Raw genomic sequence first — 16363 nt, 5'->3', positions numbered from 1 at the left:
CGGCAATGGCAATGCCGTTACCATCCGTGATGGTTTATTTGCCTAACAAAACGGTTTGCGAATGCAAAATCCATAAAAAGCGGAAAACTAAAACCGAGTTGCTAATGGATTTGCATAAAACGCAAATTCATAAAGCAAAATTTTAGAGATTTTCTCTAGAAGAGTAGAGAAAAAAAAGGAATTTATCTCGTATGAGGGAAGCTTTAATGCTTAATGCAGCAATTAAGTAAAAAACCAAAAATGTTTAAGGGAATCTAAGGATTTGTTTTCAGTTTATGCACTCCAACGCAATGAAACACATTCAGACTTGAAATTAGGGAATGCTTGTACTTTAATAGTTTTTGGGATTAATGATTAGAGCTGCTGTTGTTTTGAGGTTCTCTAAATTATATTATATTTCATCAATCTATTTCTTACAAGTCGAATCACATCACCACAAATAATTTTGACTATATAGAATTCTAATATTGTTCAGAGATGACATAGGAAAGAATGCCTGTGGCTTCTATCTGTGCCTCATGAACATGAAATTCATTTAGCAATCTTAATCATCATCAGAAATGCATTGCCTTATTAGAGTTAAAACATGTCATAATATTAGTGTTCAAGAAGCTTTCTATTAGAGGGAATCAATCCGTTAATGGAAATATTTTGCATACGATTTTAATCAATATGTTGTAATATATAATACATGGTCTTTGGGTGAAAAATATATTCATATAAGGTTTTTCAGCACAATCTACTATTTTTGAAATCTTTTTGTTAAAGGTACACAATTCAACATTGAGATATTTGTTTATATATTTTTCTGTAAGATTTATTTAAGAAAGCAATATTTCATCAAAAGTTCAGTACTCTTATTACTGACCTTACATTGCTGGATTTTATTAATAAAATCTAGTCTGATGTTGTGCAACACCCACTAAAACGCTGAGATCATTCAACATGCCTCGCCTAAGTAAAGAGATTTCTCTTACTACTCTATGTTATCTATCGCAAACTTTTTATGGTGCCCAGATTTTTAGAAAGATGGACGAGGTACTACGAGGTATTCAATTCAATATATCATATAATTTGCACTCATACATCTTACGTACTCAGTTAATAGTTCCATAGTACTAAAACTGTTCAATTAAAGTCAATATTAATCTGCATGGTTATTATACACACATATTCTAATTGCGAACAACTTAATGTTTAATTATATAAAGTAAATATAACTACAGAGTTTGCTGTCCAAACACAATTTGTCTGAATGTGCGCATTACGTTGTTCTGGTAGTTCTATTCTGGTAATTAATTTGATACGTTTGCTTTCGTAATATACAAATATATTGAAAACTATACAAATGAGTGATGGATGTATAGGTGTAGAAAAAATTGAATAATTCTTTATTTATTCTTTAATAGCAAGTACAAATTATGCATTAGAAGTGATCTATGGCATATCGTATACGAGCATTTTTTCAAAAAATCAATTAGAAAATAATAATAATGTCTTTTAAACACACTGGTGTGATGTACCACTAAAAAAGTTGTCATGTAAAAATACTGTTGATCACCAATCACAAACACGATCGGAAATATTGCTGCCAATATTTATGAATTCAACATGATGTAATTGGCATTTGCATAGGTGAATGCAATGGAAGTGCATTTTTAAAATATTATATATTCGAAATTGAATTGAATTAAAAACAAATAAGAAAAAAATTAAAATGGAGAATGGAGAAAAAAACAATATGCCAAGAATAATGAACCCATCAACAACGTCAAATTTTTATACGATCCCGTGTGAGGAATCAACCATCTAACTATCCGCTTTGTAATATCGTATCATCAGTTTGTATATGTCATATACTTATCAATTGCTCTACTTTCGATTGAAGGTGAAATAATATTTTCAATTCGAAAAATATTGAAATTAATATATTCAAAAATATATTTTTGATATATGAGTTAATATATATAACGCCTTGAGAATAAATAAAGCTGAAAGCAATCAGAATAATTGTTCATTTTCTTTCTTTAATAATAATATGTTATATTTTGTGATTATTTATAATAAATAAAGAGTTAAATAAATATATTGAGATGATATGTTATATACTTTCTATGGTGAAAGTAACTGTGGTGATAATCACAAAGTAACAATGATGATAATTACCTCAATATAACAACTATTTTGTATTAATAAGAAAAAAGGACTGTTTGTTTTTAAAGAATTCAAAGAAGTTGAAGCATCACTACAAATGAATACTATATATATTATTATTTTTTAATAATGCTAAATTATTTTTAACCCTATTTTATTTCAATTAAGGTTATATCATAGTTATAGAAAGATTTCTTAATTTATTTAAATGTTAAATAATTTTTGTTAAATTATTAAAATTTAAAATTTTGTAAAATTATTTTTTATAATTTTTTTACTACAAATTTTTGTAATTTCTTCGAGTTACTTTTTTAAACGGTTTTTTGATATAATATATGAATTTTGTAAAATCAATATATATTCTGAAAGACCACTGAAGTTGAGTATTTGACAATAGCTGTAATAGTTATATGGTTAATCAAAAAATTTAATTAAGTAAAAATGATGTTTTTCGAATAGTAGTGAACTACAACAACAAAAAATCACTTTATATTATTTTAATTAATTGAATTTTTGGCTAACCATACAACTGTTTCGGGTATTCTCAAATACCCTTCATCGGTGGCTTTGGAAATAGTTTTTGTATTTAATTATTCGTAAATAATTTTTTGTGACTGCAAGTGCTAATGCTTTAACTCGTGCCCTGCCAAATTTGTAGCTCAGAGTCAGTGCAACTTAACCAATTGAACCAAAGCCGTACTTGGCTTTTATGTTCGTACATTTTTTTAGAGTTTAATTAATTTGTTGTGAAATTTTATTAACAAATACACTTGCTGCTCTTATATTAGAACATAAGCGTAAATCAGCTATAGAATAATTGAATTAAATGATTATATTTATTTTTAATTGTTAAATTTCAATACTATTCTGGTAGAAGAGGCATTACTTGTTGCAGGATTCATATATTTTTCTTATGTATAGAACCTAATCTAGGAATGTACTACTGAGAAAGTCATGGTAATATTCGTACTGGCGAGACTTAAATGTTTGTGAATATAAGTTGTAATATAAGTTGTAAATTTTTATTAGAATGAATAATTTTAATCAAAATATAATTCAAACTTTATAAAAAAACTTATATATTAATCAAAGAATTTTCTGAAAGAATAGTTTTTATATTAAATTTGTTCTCAACATGTCCTTACTCCTACCGGAGTTGATAAAGCAGAAATCCTTAAAGTCATTAAAACCACTAAGAATGAAGGAGAAATTGTGGCAAAAACTCCAAGTTTGAAATTTTATATTCAACAATAAATATTAAATTTAATGCTGCATTTACCGCAACTAGAAAATTAAGAAATTTTAGCGTAAAGCAAAGCCGAACGTTTTATGTGGCATGGCTATTAACACGGAAATGCTTTAATGTTGCGCATACGCCTTGTTGCATGCATGACGTCTGCCCCTCCGCAACATGCCATTTTTCTGCTTTTTGCTTTATAAATCCTCGTGATGGTCTTTTCTTTATTTTTTAACTAATGTTGAACTACTGCAAACATTAAGGCATTTAGTTCACTTGCTATATTATTCTCATACTCACATACACGTACACATAACATATACTTTTGATAACATTTTTACTTCAGTTTGGGTGTGTGTTTGTGTGTGTGAGTTTGCTTTTGTGTGGTTATATTGGCAGCATTTGCCGTTTGCATGCTCGTAAGTAATAATTGCAATATGCCACACATCGACCGCAACATATGTGTGTTTGGATATTTGCTCTGGCATATTTCTTATAGTGTATGTGTGTGTGTGTGTGTGTATTTGGGTAGGTGTAAAGATACGAAACCCATATGAATTTTTATGTGTGGCTGTGTATTCACATAGAGTAACTGGTAAAAAACATGACGTTAATAGCAAAACAATAACATAACAACAACTACTAGCGATAACCACAAAAAAGGAAGAACGAAAAAGACCATAATGTGCCGTGCCTAAAAGCCATCCTACAGTTGATGTATTTATACTTCAGTACATAGATTCGCATATGGCAGGCATTTCGCATGGAAGGAATGGCTGCGAGGAATCACTTAAGCGTCAAGTGACAGTTAAGGCTTAAATGTTTGGATTTTTGGATTTTTATACTCGTACTTTTGCGCTACAATAAATTTACGGAATAGTTAAGGTGCGATATGACATATGTTGACTGTTTTAGATGATTTTAATATATGCAAAAATTTATGTAGGTAAGTGAGTTAGGTATGATTTATCGTCCAAATGAAAAGCTTTTTATTTTTAAGTAGGAAGTATTTTAATTATTTTAGAACCCACTCACTAGTTTACGGTTGCCGTTACATTTATGGATTAAAAATTCATAAAAGTGTCAAATTAAATTGTGCTCTAAGGTCGATCCATTGATAAAAAAAGCCATAATAATGTTATAAGCTGATACATAACACCATACCATGCTAGAAGATTATGTCTTCTAGCATGGTCAATCAAATCTGTCGCAGCTGTGGGAAAGACGTTGAGAGTTCATCTTATGTACTATGTTTTTACCTAGCTCATGTACAGCGCCAAGTTTATACTTTCGGAGTCCCTTTTCTTGAGGATCTTGACCAAATACAGAACCTGACACTATATAGCATTTTAGGCTTCGTCAAAGGTTCTAGATGGTTTCAAACCCAGAGTTTTTTCTATATATACGGTAACACTATGGGCCAATAGGCCTAAGTGAATTCACTAGGGATCGCTGGTATAAACTAATCTAACCTAAGGGTAACCAAATGTTTTTTTTAAATTGTTACACATAATTTTTTTTATCTGAGGTACTTGTATAATAGTGTATATAAAAGTATTAAACTTATTATAGCTTATGAAAATTTATCAACTAAATAGAGAAAATTATTTTCATGCTTGTCCTACTCACCGTTCTACTATTAAACATAATATTAAAAATTAATGTCTTGTGGCGGTGTTTATTGGAATTTCTCTTAGAATTTAAATCTATGGATAGTTTAATTAAGCTATAAAACAGTTATAGTTTTGTGATACATTAAGGTGATTCCATATATTTCGAATGATTACGATTGGCATTACTTTTGTTGACTTTCTCAGTATATTGAGTATTTAAATTAATCATTCTTCTCTATAAATACGTAGTCGGTCTTGCTTTTCATTTGTGTTTATAATTTCTTCATTAAAATAAATCTCTGCATAACCCATAGCGTTCTATCAATATAAATGTTTATTATAGATATAGCTAAGTAAATGTCAGTTCATATATCAATTTTTCTATTTTCTGAGTCCAGTATATTTTCCACAATATGTATATTATAGGGCTTATAAATCAATTACATTTAGACGATATAATTATCTAATAATAGAAGACTCTTCAATGGATACACACGACATGAGTAATAAACTTCAGATTCTAGTATAAATCAATATTAAAAATCCATAATAGAAATGAAAACAACTTTAATATATTCTTTCATGACTTTTATAGAAAAAAGTAACTGAATTAATAATAGTAACAAATATATAATGCATAAGTTGCTTAAGAAAAGAGTTCGAGTTTAGGAATCTTTCAGTTAATCACCAAAGCAAATGGATAATTTTATTTACTATATTAAAATAATATGAAAAATTTATTTTGCTTCTTAAATTTTTTCTTAATATAGGATTCGTGTTCTCAATGAACAGGGTATGGTCATGCGCAAAACATCAGCCTATGCCTTACCAAGACCATGGTGCGTGGTACTTTATCACACCCTTCTCGAGGTGAACCTGTTTGTAGTTGATAACTTCATTGACTCAACAGAACACTATGGATCTAGAGAGGAAAACTCGATAAAACCCGTAATCTCCGGTGTTATTCGACCCGTGCCGATGAGATGAATGGCACTACGTTAGTGTGTCTCTAAACGGAGACCTCCGGATAACTGGCGCCCTCCGGTTGTAACTTAGCCTTGTCCGGGTATAGCGGATCTCTGCCCGGATCGACTTTCCTTTCTCCGCAACTCGTGGGTTTAAAATGTGAACCAAAATAATAAAAATTTACAAAAATCAAGCTCGGTTAAACCAAGCTCTTCTGGAACGGCTAGTTCCAAGGTACCTACCGCAACTTCTAGCGGTAATAACAGGGTACTTCATTAGCAAGATCTTACTTATTTAGTCCAATTTGAGTCCAGTTCATTTTTTCATTACCTAAATAGTATTGTATAATTGGTAATAAATTTTTATTATTGGATTGGCTTTCTAGATGGATATATATGTCAACATGGGCTATATATTTTGCTTCGTTGCTTGATCAGATGGGAGTTAGTATCTAAAGCATTTTTATTTAATAGTATCTATAACCACTTGGATGATCCAATGTAACAACAGCACCATGAGTTAATCAAGGAATTTCACAAAAATTTCATTTGAAACTTAGAATATTTTCCTAATGATTTATGTAGTACATGTGACCACAGATTAAAACTCATAGCAACGACAGATTCGAAAAATTTTCGCGCTTAAGGTACTTATTTAGACTAAAAAGTCGAGACTTCTAAGTTATTGGTTTTATATCTTTATCTCTGATATATCATGGAGCTTTAAGCAGAATTGGAAATATAATAAGTTTAAAGTATTCTAATGGTGGATGTAGTGGCATTGCTTTAAAAAACACAACAAAGTAGTTAACGTCTAATTACTGGCTTTTAAGACGAAGTTCTTGTATTAATGGAGCAGAGCATTCAGTGTTATATTATCAGTCAGTTTTTTTACCATTATATTCTCAAGACATATACATTTTTATTAAAAAGTTAGTCTCAGGTCTTATATATTGTCTTCCCATTCATTACTTATATGTGGACTTTAATTTTTCTGGACTTTGATTTCTTTCTTAGACTATGATTTCTGATTTTTTTCTATTTTTTGATTTCTTATTAATATGCAGTTGTAAGTTGTTTACAGCAGAATTAGCATTTGTATTAGATGCATAGTATGTGTTAGTATGCCATGTCGCCAACGAAGCGCGTAACTGACTTCAAAGATCCCTAAGAATACACTTCTGCATGTAAATTACAAAATAAATTAAATAATAAATTATCTTTATTAAGAGAACAAATATCTAAAAGTTAGTAAGATTATAATAAATAACCGAACACATACAACAGATATATATATGTATATATGTAACATATTAAAAAGTATATGTATATGTATGTATATGTATATTGTATATATATACAATATTTATACAAATACAGTCTTCGATTTATTTTATAGAGTATGTGATTACAGACCCCTACCATTTCCCATCCTGTCTTATGTCTTATGGTAAAACAGGGTGGGAAGTGGTTGAGAAACTGCAGCCGCATTATCTCTAAAATAAGTTTCAGAGATAATATATATATACATATATATCTATATATGTATATATACATATATTTTTATATTTATTTATTATTAAAGCATCATGACTGTTTATAAAAATAAAATCTTATATTAAATTCCTGAAATCATATCAACCTCTCACCTCTGGCTGCGAAAGTAAGTTTCCGGCTATAGTTGCGATAGATGAATAGATATTTGAAATTCGTTTCTTGTATGTAGCGTATTATAATGTTTATATAATCGGTTTTTGCAATGTTGTTACTTATAGTTTTCTGGGCAACCTATGGTTCTTATACTAACGACATTGTTGTTGTGTGGCGTTGTTTTATTTAAACAGCGCAAAAGTGAAAAAGTATGACATTTGATGGAAGTACATACTTTAATTTTAACGCTTAAGCACATTATTAAAATGTCAAATATTTACAGTTTATTGCAGCTGCACTGTTTAGACAACGTCCCCAGGCGCTTGCATATTATTGTGCTTAGGAAAAGCAAACTACATAAACCAGAGCGAAACTAACCGAGCAAAAACTGAACGTGCCAAACTAGTGCCACACCAGTGCCAACGATACCACCTTACCACATTACTACCTTTTCCAACTGCCACCATTCAACCGAGTAAGCAACCGAAAAAGTATCTTAGTCGAGCTAAGGTTTTGCTCTGCGGCTGATTTTACGTGGCTATGTGCCTTTTTTGGCGAATGCATAATGTGCTTTTGACATTTACATAATCTTGAAAAGGTTTTTCTGGTTTCGCTTTCCTTCTGCTGGTTTGTGGAAACTCAGCTTTTTCCAGCATAAGGTTTTGCTTGCTGGCTTGGCAGCAATTGTTTATGAAAAATGAAAAAGTAACACATAAAAATGTGGTTACATTTGCATTATTAACACACAAAATATATTGTATTTGAGCCTTGCAAAGGATACGGACATAAGTTAACGGGTACACTTAAATACGGGCAGACACATCCGCACGAGCCTCTTGTGGTGATATGGCCACTGTGACATCATTTTGCTCCTTTTTTCTATTTTTAATTCTCGGAACTTAATGCCAAATGTGGAAAGGAGGAAACTACGAAGTGCATGTGTTTTTCCAGTGAGTGACAACGGTTGAAGTGTGTAATTTAGGCAACATTTAAATTTATTTAGGATATTTGAGGGGTCATTTAATACTGCTAATATACAGTGTACAGGGTGCTTTTTATAAGCCGCACGTAGTAGACTAATTGAGTTTTACGTCCTGGTATTATGACATTTATTTCAAATTTAATGAACGAACTAAAGTTGTTGTTGGAAAAATTTGAATAAACGTTTCTAATATTTTGAATATGAAATTAGTTGAAAAGATGGTAGTAAATTCTAAAATATATTACATTGTATATACATATTATTATACGTGTATGTATTTATATAAAATTAGTTGAAAACATAATAGTAAAATATATTGCAAAAATTTGATAAAGTTTTTGTTTATAAATTACTACATCATTCTATTTAAATAATAACCATTTTATAACAGATAATTGGTTTAAAAATAAAATGTGATTTAATAGATGGAGTGGAAAAAATCACTACATCCAGGTTCTTACAAAAAATAGTACGCATAATAAACAGAAACAGAACGGGTCTCTCCAAACCAGCGACAGTAAGAATTGCTTTTTAAACTATTGTATGGCAGGCAGCACAATTGAGAATTGAATAACAGAACTTTTTTTTATAACTGTTATAACTGTTATTATATAACTGTTATAACTGTTATTATATAACTGTTATAACTGTTATTTTATAACTGTTATAACTGTTATCAAAAAGAGGGAGAGAAATTATTTCCACATATTCTTTGCACATGGTTTGTACTCTAGACACAGATGAGCTAGGTTAGTCGTTCTTTAGAAAGCTCAGAGAGCTACTTAGAGGTAATTAATACTAATGAGCTTTAGAGGTTTCTCAATCACAAAGCCTGGATCTAAGTTGTTTGTTTAGAAAAACAAGCCGACAATTAGTTGGTAATGAGAAAATATGGTGCGATTGCTTTAAGTGGACCTATGAAAAGTTAATACTTCAACTAATTAATAGTTTCTCTAATCTATTGCGAAATATTCTTTTACTTAACTTAAGACATAACCTATAATAATTTATTTATAACATTTCTTACAAAGGAAACAAACTCTGACTTGGCAAAATTTAACAGTGGCCTGACTAAATTAGTTTTAATAACAATTAGGAACTATATACAATTAATATGACTTGAAGACATATTCATGAAGTTAAGTTGATTTCGTTGATCAGTTTTGTAATTCTTCCAACCCTGGTTTTAAAGATTTATTAAATTTTAATTTTTAATTAGAAAATTTGACATTGTTCTAAATAAAGACATAAATATTATAATTAATTGCATTTAATAAAAAATACTTTTATTAACAACAATCACAATAGCTTAAGAGCTTGCACTATAATTGATTTTTTTTTTTCTTTTCAGGTGCTTGTGCTATCATCTTATAGGAGCGCAACTAAAATTTCAGATATACAAAATCTCTTGTAGTCTAAAGAAATGAACTCAGCGACTCATATGTTGTACATAAAACATATTTTTTTCAAATATAATCACCATTAGACTGATCATTCTCGGTAATATTTTTGTTGCCTAATTAAGGCGACACTTGCTACTTTTTCATCTCAACACAAATGTGGTGTTCTCAATGCATTTTTAACAATAGCCTGATATGCCATGGCTCAGTACAATTCTCCGACTACAGAAAATGTAAATATTCAACAGAAAGAAGCTTGGCTGTACTACAGGAAGCGACAACAATATCACTGGAACATAGACGATAATAGCACTCGCAGTATTTGGCCTCTAAGAAAAATTCAACGTAACCGTTACTTCTACACTTCACTGACTAAGCTGAAAAGCCTAATAGGTTCAGTGATAGTTGCCCGAAAGCACCTAACATTCAATGTACACATCATACCACTCGCTCAATTGCTTTGGCTGTTATGCTGTCTGAGCTTGGCTCATAACTCCATGGCGGATTGTCCAAGCTTATGCGAATGCAAATGGAAAAGTGGTAAAGAATCAGTTTTGTGCCTTAATGCAAACCTCTCTCATATCCCCGCAACATTGGATGCCGGCACTCAAGTTTTGGACTTGACAGGTAACGAAATAACCAGCATTCTTCATGACACTTTTGCCAATATTAATTTGCTTAATCTGCAAAAAGTGTATATGGCCAAATGTCGTTTAAGATTAATTGAACGCTACGCTTTTCGTAAACTAATCAATTTAGTTGAATTGGATTTGAGCTACAATATGCTGACTATGATACCAGCGCAGGCATTCGAATTCATATCGGAATTACGTGAAATCAAATTGAGCGGAAATCCCATATTTCGAGTGCAGAACGATGCATTCATAAAGGTGCCACAGTTGGTGCGCTTAGAGCTCTCAGATTGCAAGTTGAGCGTAGTTGAAGTACGCGCGTTTGCTGGTCTAGAATCTAGTTTGGAGTGGCTTAAATTGGATGGGAATAAGTTAAGTGAGGTGCGCTCAGGTACAATCACTTCACTAGCTAACTTACATGGTGTAGAATTGGCTCGCAATCAATGGAATTGTTCTTGTGCTTTACGACCACTCAGATTGTGGATGTTACGAAAAAATATACCATATGGTGTGCCACCCATTTGTCGTGCCCCAGCACGTTTAGCTGGAAGAACTTGGGACAAAATCGATCTAGATGATTTCGCCTGTGTTCCACAAATTATTGCCACCGACACTACAGCGCATGGCGTAGAGGGTCTAAATGTAACTATGAGTTGTTATGTGGAGGGTGTACCTGAGCCTTCAGTTCGTTGGATGGTCAAAAATCGTGTTATTGCTAATTTGAGTGCAACCAATGATCCATCCGCTAGTCCACGGACCGCTGCAGCCACTCAAGGACGCAAAACTTACGTAGTCAATATGTTGCGAAATGCATCAAATCTAACAATACTCACCGCTGATATGCAAGATGCTGGCATCTATACGTGCGCTGCTGAAAACAAAGCTGGTAAAGTAGAGGCTTCAGTAACTCTTGCCGTGTCGAGACGCCCGCCTGAAGCGCCTTTAGGAGTAAAAATTGTTCTACTCTGCATTTTGATTGCATTGCTATTCGTTGTAGGCTCATCTTTTGCCGCTATTTGCTTTTGTTCGTTGCGACGTAAAAGAAAGATGCGTTTATGGAACTCGGTACCACCAGCACGTACAGAAAGTTACGAAAAAATCGAAATGACAGGACGTGTATGCGGCGGTAATATGGGTGGAAGTGCAGCGGGCGGTCACAATACTCACGGTGTAGGTGGTATTAGCGGTAACAACGGCAATGGCAAACCTGACTTGGGTGCTTGTGTAGCCAATGCTTCTGGCGCAATTTTCCACAATGATGAAAATGGCTATTTGCGCAACGCAACAACTCCGCTTAACTGCGGTTCCGACGATGGTGGTGACACTGGTGTTGCAATTGTTAATCCAAGCGGTGGCAGTGCTAAACGCAATGGTGATTATCGTAATATACCAACGTACTGTGATGACGATGGCACTGGTTATGAGGATAATGATAATTCGCTTCATGCCACTACTTACCAGCACACAAAGTCCTCTTTTGCTGCTGGTATGGCATGTGCAGCAGCTGCAGCAACAACGACAGCAGCAACATCAACAACGGCACGTTGGAAAGGCGCAACTTTACGTACAAGTCCAAAGGACAGCAAACGCAGATCTACCACAGTTGGTTCCGCTACAGTTAATACATCAACATCATCAGTGTCGTCCATGAACAACACAACGCTGGAGGAAACAGATTTACACATACCGCGCCTGATTGATATAGGGTAAGTCCTATGCCTTTTTACATATTTTTTCATTGTGTGTATGTGTGTGTTTATAGCATTTTTTTTTACTATGGTTGTTGTAATTGTAACAGTTTTTGTGTCCTCTGCCATGGTTCGTTAATTCAAGCACTACAAAATGTTGTGGTGTCGCAATTGCTAGCAACAAAAAGTTGCTCGTACTGTTGCTGTTGTTGTTGCTGTAGCTGTTGCTGTTGCTGTTCTTGTTGGTACAATGAAAACGCCGAACCGAGTTAAAATGGGAAACACTTGACACTTTCCACTTGAGATACTTCAGTGATAAAAGTACGGAAATAACACGTGCTAATGATGTGCGAAATATGCGATGCGCTCGTTATTCCGTTGTAGCGTATGGCACCACTCTACGTGTAAGTGTTTGATTTTTTCGTTTGTTTGGATGAGATCTCTTCATGTTGGTACAATGCATGCATGCACGTGCTCTTGCGTGTGCATGTCTTGCTTATGCTAATACAAGTTCCGTTCACTTGCATCGGCTATATCCTAACCGATATGCGCTATGTTTTCTTCTACTGTGGCTTCGTACTATTCTAAGTCGTCTATGATTTTGTGTCCACTTTTACCACTGCTTTGTCGTGCTTCTTATAGTCTAACTATTTGCATGTGGCAACATCGTGCACGAAACGGAAGAACGCTGCAGGCATTTTGCCAAATTGGTTGCATGCCTTTGTGAAGAACGCTTCCATAAGCGATGTTTGTATTGTTTTCCATAAAGTTCGTGTTATTTTTGTTGTTAATATCACTGTTACCACCGTTCCTGTGTGTAGTTTTATTTCGTAATTATCATCGTTGCTGTTACCGTTACCGTTGCTGTTGCAGTTGCTGTTAAGGTTTTCTTGTTTCTGGTGCTCTTCATTGTCTTGATGGCGGTAGTGTTGTGGTTTATTGCCACTGTTCTACTTTCTAAATTTGAATCAAGCACTTCACGGACTCTAAGTGCTGTCTGCGAAGTGTTTTTCATAATTAGAAGAAAAAATTCTAACTGAAAATGCATTTCAAGCCCAAATCTTACGATATAAGTTTTCGTATATGTTCGGTATAATTTCGATTTCAGATCCAAAATAATAATCTTATTCGCCTAAATTTTACATATTTTTAGTTGTAATATAAAAAAATCACGTTTGTTTTTTTCTCAGCAAAAGTGTGTGAATTTTGTGAGAAGATCATATGGGTGCCTCATGGCCAAGACTAAAAATAACAACAGTTTTCTGTGTTTATAAACAATGTCATACTGGAGGCATTATATTGTTTTTCAGTTAATGGCATATTGGACTGAAATGTGATATAGTCTCAGAGTTCAGAACGATTTAGAACGATTCTTAAGTACAGTCAGGCTTCATGATTGATTGGTTGGGTCAACACCCAGCAAGTGAAGAACTCAACCATCTCACGCTGTACGTATTTTATAAACGGTTGGATGACTTTTAAGAAGGAGATATTCTAAGTCTAACAGTCTAACATTATTAAGAAGTGTTTAAATTTTACTTTATGTATCTTAAAATTATTGTTTTAATTATTGTATGTTGTTTTAAACAAAAGAAAAACATATAGTTTGTTTCACTTGTCCCACAATGTCCCAACAATAAGTCATTGTTAGCAATTAATCATTGACAGCTTAGGCCTCTCTAATTATGAAATAAAAATTATGTTGTGTATGTTTAAAATTCAGTTTGTGGTTTCAGTTGTCATAATAATACGTAAAATAAAATAATTTCTTTTTTAATATACTTTCAGAGCTAGTCCTGATTCAGCCTCGAGTTCAATATCAAGTCAAGTAGATGCAGCGCAGCGTCTGGGTGCAGCACTTTCTCATATGTCCCCACCGACTTGGACAACAACGCCAATTGCGACTACTAAAATCACTTCACCGCACAGTAAGCACATTGATTTTAAAAATGGTATGACCATGGGTGGCAAAAATAATAGTTATTTTGGCAATGATGGTGTGAATACATCACTATTCCACAGCGCAGATAACACAGAACCGGATCTTTTCGATAGTAACTATCCTGATCTACTGGATATAGCAAAATACGCCGTAGCACATGCAATAAATCCTAACAAGTCACAACAGAACACAGCATCAAATACAAATTTTGCAAGTGGCGCATTATGTACATTGCCCAGAAAATTAAAGAATACGGGAAAATATTTCAAGAACTCATCAGATAGTCAGTCACCACTTTTGGCAGATAATTCGAGCAAATATGGCAGTAGTACTTTGGGAGATGCTAGTTTTCTAAATGATATTGCACTGGGTCGGCGTTTTTCTGCAGAGTCTACATACTCTAACTATGCTGGTACATCAACGTATACTTCAGGACAACGTTCGAATAGTTTTCTTAGCTTGGTGCAAAGTTCGAAAAATACCGCAGGTTGCTTACCTTTGTCTAATACGAAAAATTCAATAAACAGTGGCAGACGAAATCCCAGTTTACCTTCATCACCAGTTCATGAGATGCATCAGCATCAGCGTTCATTTAGCTCAGCAGCAACACCGTTACTAGATTTTTCATCACTCACCACACGAGCAGGTGTCTCAAACACACCGAATGCAGCTGGCACAAGCGGACTGACACCCACAATGCTACCTGCTAATCCTACATCAACTGTATCCGCATATGATTATCATGCTGCACAATTGGAACGCTTCTTAGAAGAGTATCGTAATCTACAAGATCAGTTGTGCAAAATGAAAGAAACTTGCGAAACCATACGAAAGAAAGAAGCACCCATGCGCGTTGGAGTTGGTCATGCTGCTCAAATTGCTGATCCTGTGATGTTCAATGCAGCAATGGCTGTTAATAGCCCCACGGCAAACCCAAAGACTACCATGTTGAAAAACAAAGCAATACTACCGGGACAACCACCAGATCCACCGCCATATTGGCTCCATCGTAATGCCATGCTGAAACGGCTAAACGATTCACAGACAGACATTTTTAAAAGCTAATGAAATTGTGAATAGTAAATAGTAAATCTGTTGAATGCTAGACCTAAGTTAAAATCTGTGTAATTTAATATAGTTCGAGAAGTATATAGTTAGAGTTATGAAAAAGCTTTCACATTATTTTATATATGTTATGTATGATAAGGCAGTTCCTTTATTTGATTTTTTCATACAATCTTACTTGCAATTTTATGACAGAATTAAATCAGTTCACACATATTTATATATAACTACATACATGCTTAAAATTTTCTCTTTAGATATCAGATAAGAAAATAGATAATGCAAATCCTTCATAAACATTCTATATAAACGAAAGTAAAATAAAATAAAATTAGTGACTAAGATTCTCGCATTTTGCGTAGCATTTAGATTAAGAATTCAATTCTTTAATGTGTAAAATAGTTTTCGTCATTCAGCGCTAAAAACAAAAAACTAAATTATAATGATCGGTCATCACCGACTCAAATACCCTACAACCAATTAAGGCGAAACCAGGCGCAGTACATTGAAGTAATTTCAATAAAAACATTAAGTTCATTTTCAGAGAGCAAAGAGTTTAGGGATGGGATTTGTAGTTAGAAAGGGAAGGGAATGTGGAAGGAATGGTTTTACAAAAACCATTTAATGTTTAGATCTCTAAGTTAGTTGATTTGTAAATATTGTATATTCCTAAACTGATCGACGTGAAGATAAGAGTAAATGCTGTAAAAGTTTCTATTGAAATATATGATATGTAGAAGTTCCGGTAAGATGCGTCGTATTTGATTGTAGGGTGATAAGTGTATTATGGACTCTCTAGATTGTAAGTAAAATTCAAAGATAACTAAAATAATAACAGCACAACCCACACTTAACATATCTCAAAGTCAAAAACTCACTCAGATTAAAGACACACACACATATATATATATACACATTCGACACATTGAACACAGTCATACCATATAAGGATAAAAGGAAGCTGTATTATTTAAGGAACTCGATTTGTAGCTAAAGTTACTACTGTTGAACTATTGTTAGTAATTTGAATTTAAG

At 33.1% G+C, this 16363-nt stretch overlaps 1 protein-coding gene across 1 annotated transcript; it reads left to right on the top strand.

The window, feature by feature from the left end:
- The first annotated feature begins 10183 nt into the window (after positions 1-10183).
- On the top strand, positions 10184-15486 carry LOC119689738. Its single transcript, XM_038104634.1, has 2 exons — positions 10184-12339; positions 14110-15486. Exons 1-2 carry the CDS (start codon positions 10202-10204, stop codon positions 15326-15328), a joined length of 3357 nt encoding a protein of 1118 aa, XP_037960562.1. The 5' UTR covers positions 10184-10201; the 3' UTR covers positions 15329-15486.
- Positions 15487-16363: the final 877 nt, after the last annotated feature.

The sequence above is a fragment of the Teleopsis dalmanni genome, chromosome X (genome assembly GCF_002237135.1).
Source record: "Teleopsis dalmanni isolate 2A chromosome X, ASM223713v2, whole genome shotgun sequence".
Classification (NCBI taxonomy): domain Eukaryota; kingdom Metazoa; phylum Arthropoda; class Insecta; order Diptera; family Diopsidae; genus Teleopsis; species Teleopsis dalmanni.
The sequence above is the reverse complement of the archived record's forward strand: the minus strand, read 5'-3'. Positions and strand labels throughout refer to the sequence as shown.

What these genes read in the sequence shown, in the direction of transcription:
- LOC119689738 (XM_038104634.1), top strand. Translation starts at nt 10,202, where the DNA reads ATGGCTCAGTACAATTCTCCGACTACAGAAAATGTAAATATTCAACAG. An exon ending in CCGCGCCTGATTGATATAGG is followed by an intron (nt 12,340 to 14,109) that starts GTAAGTCCTATG and finishes ATATACTTTCAG; the next exon opens with AGCTAGTCCTGATTCAGCCT.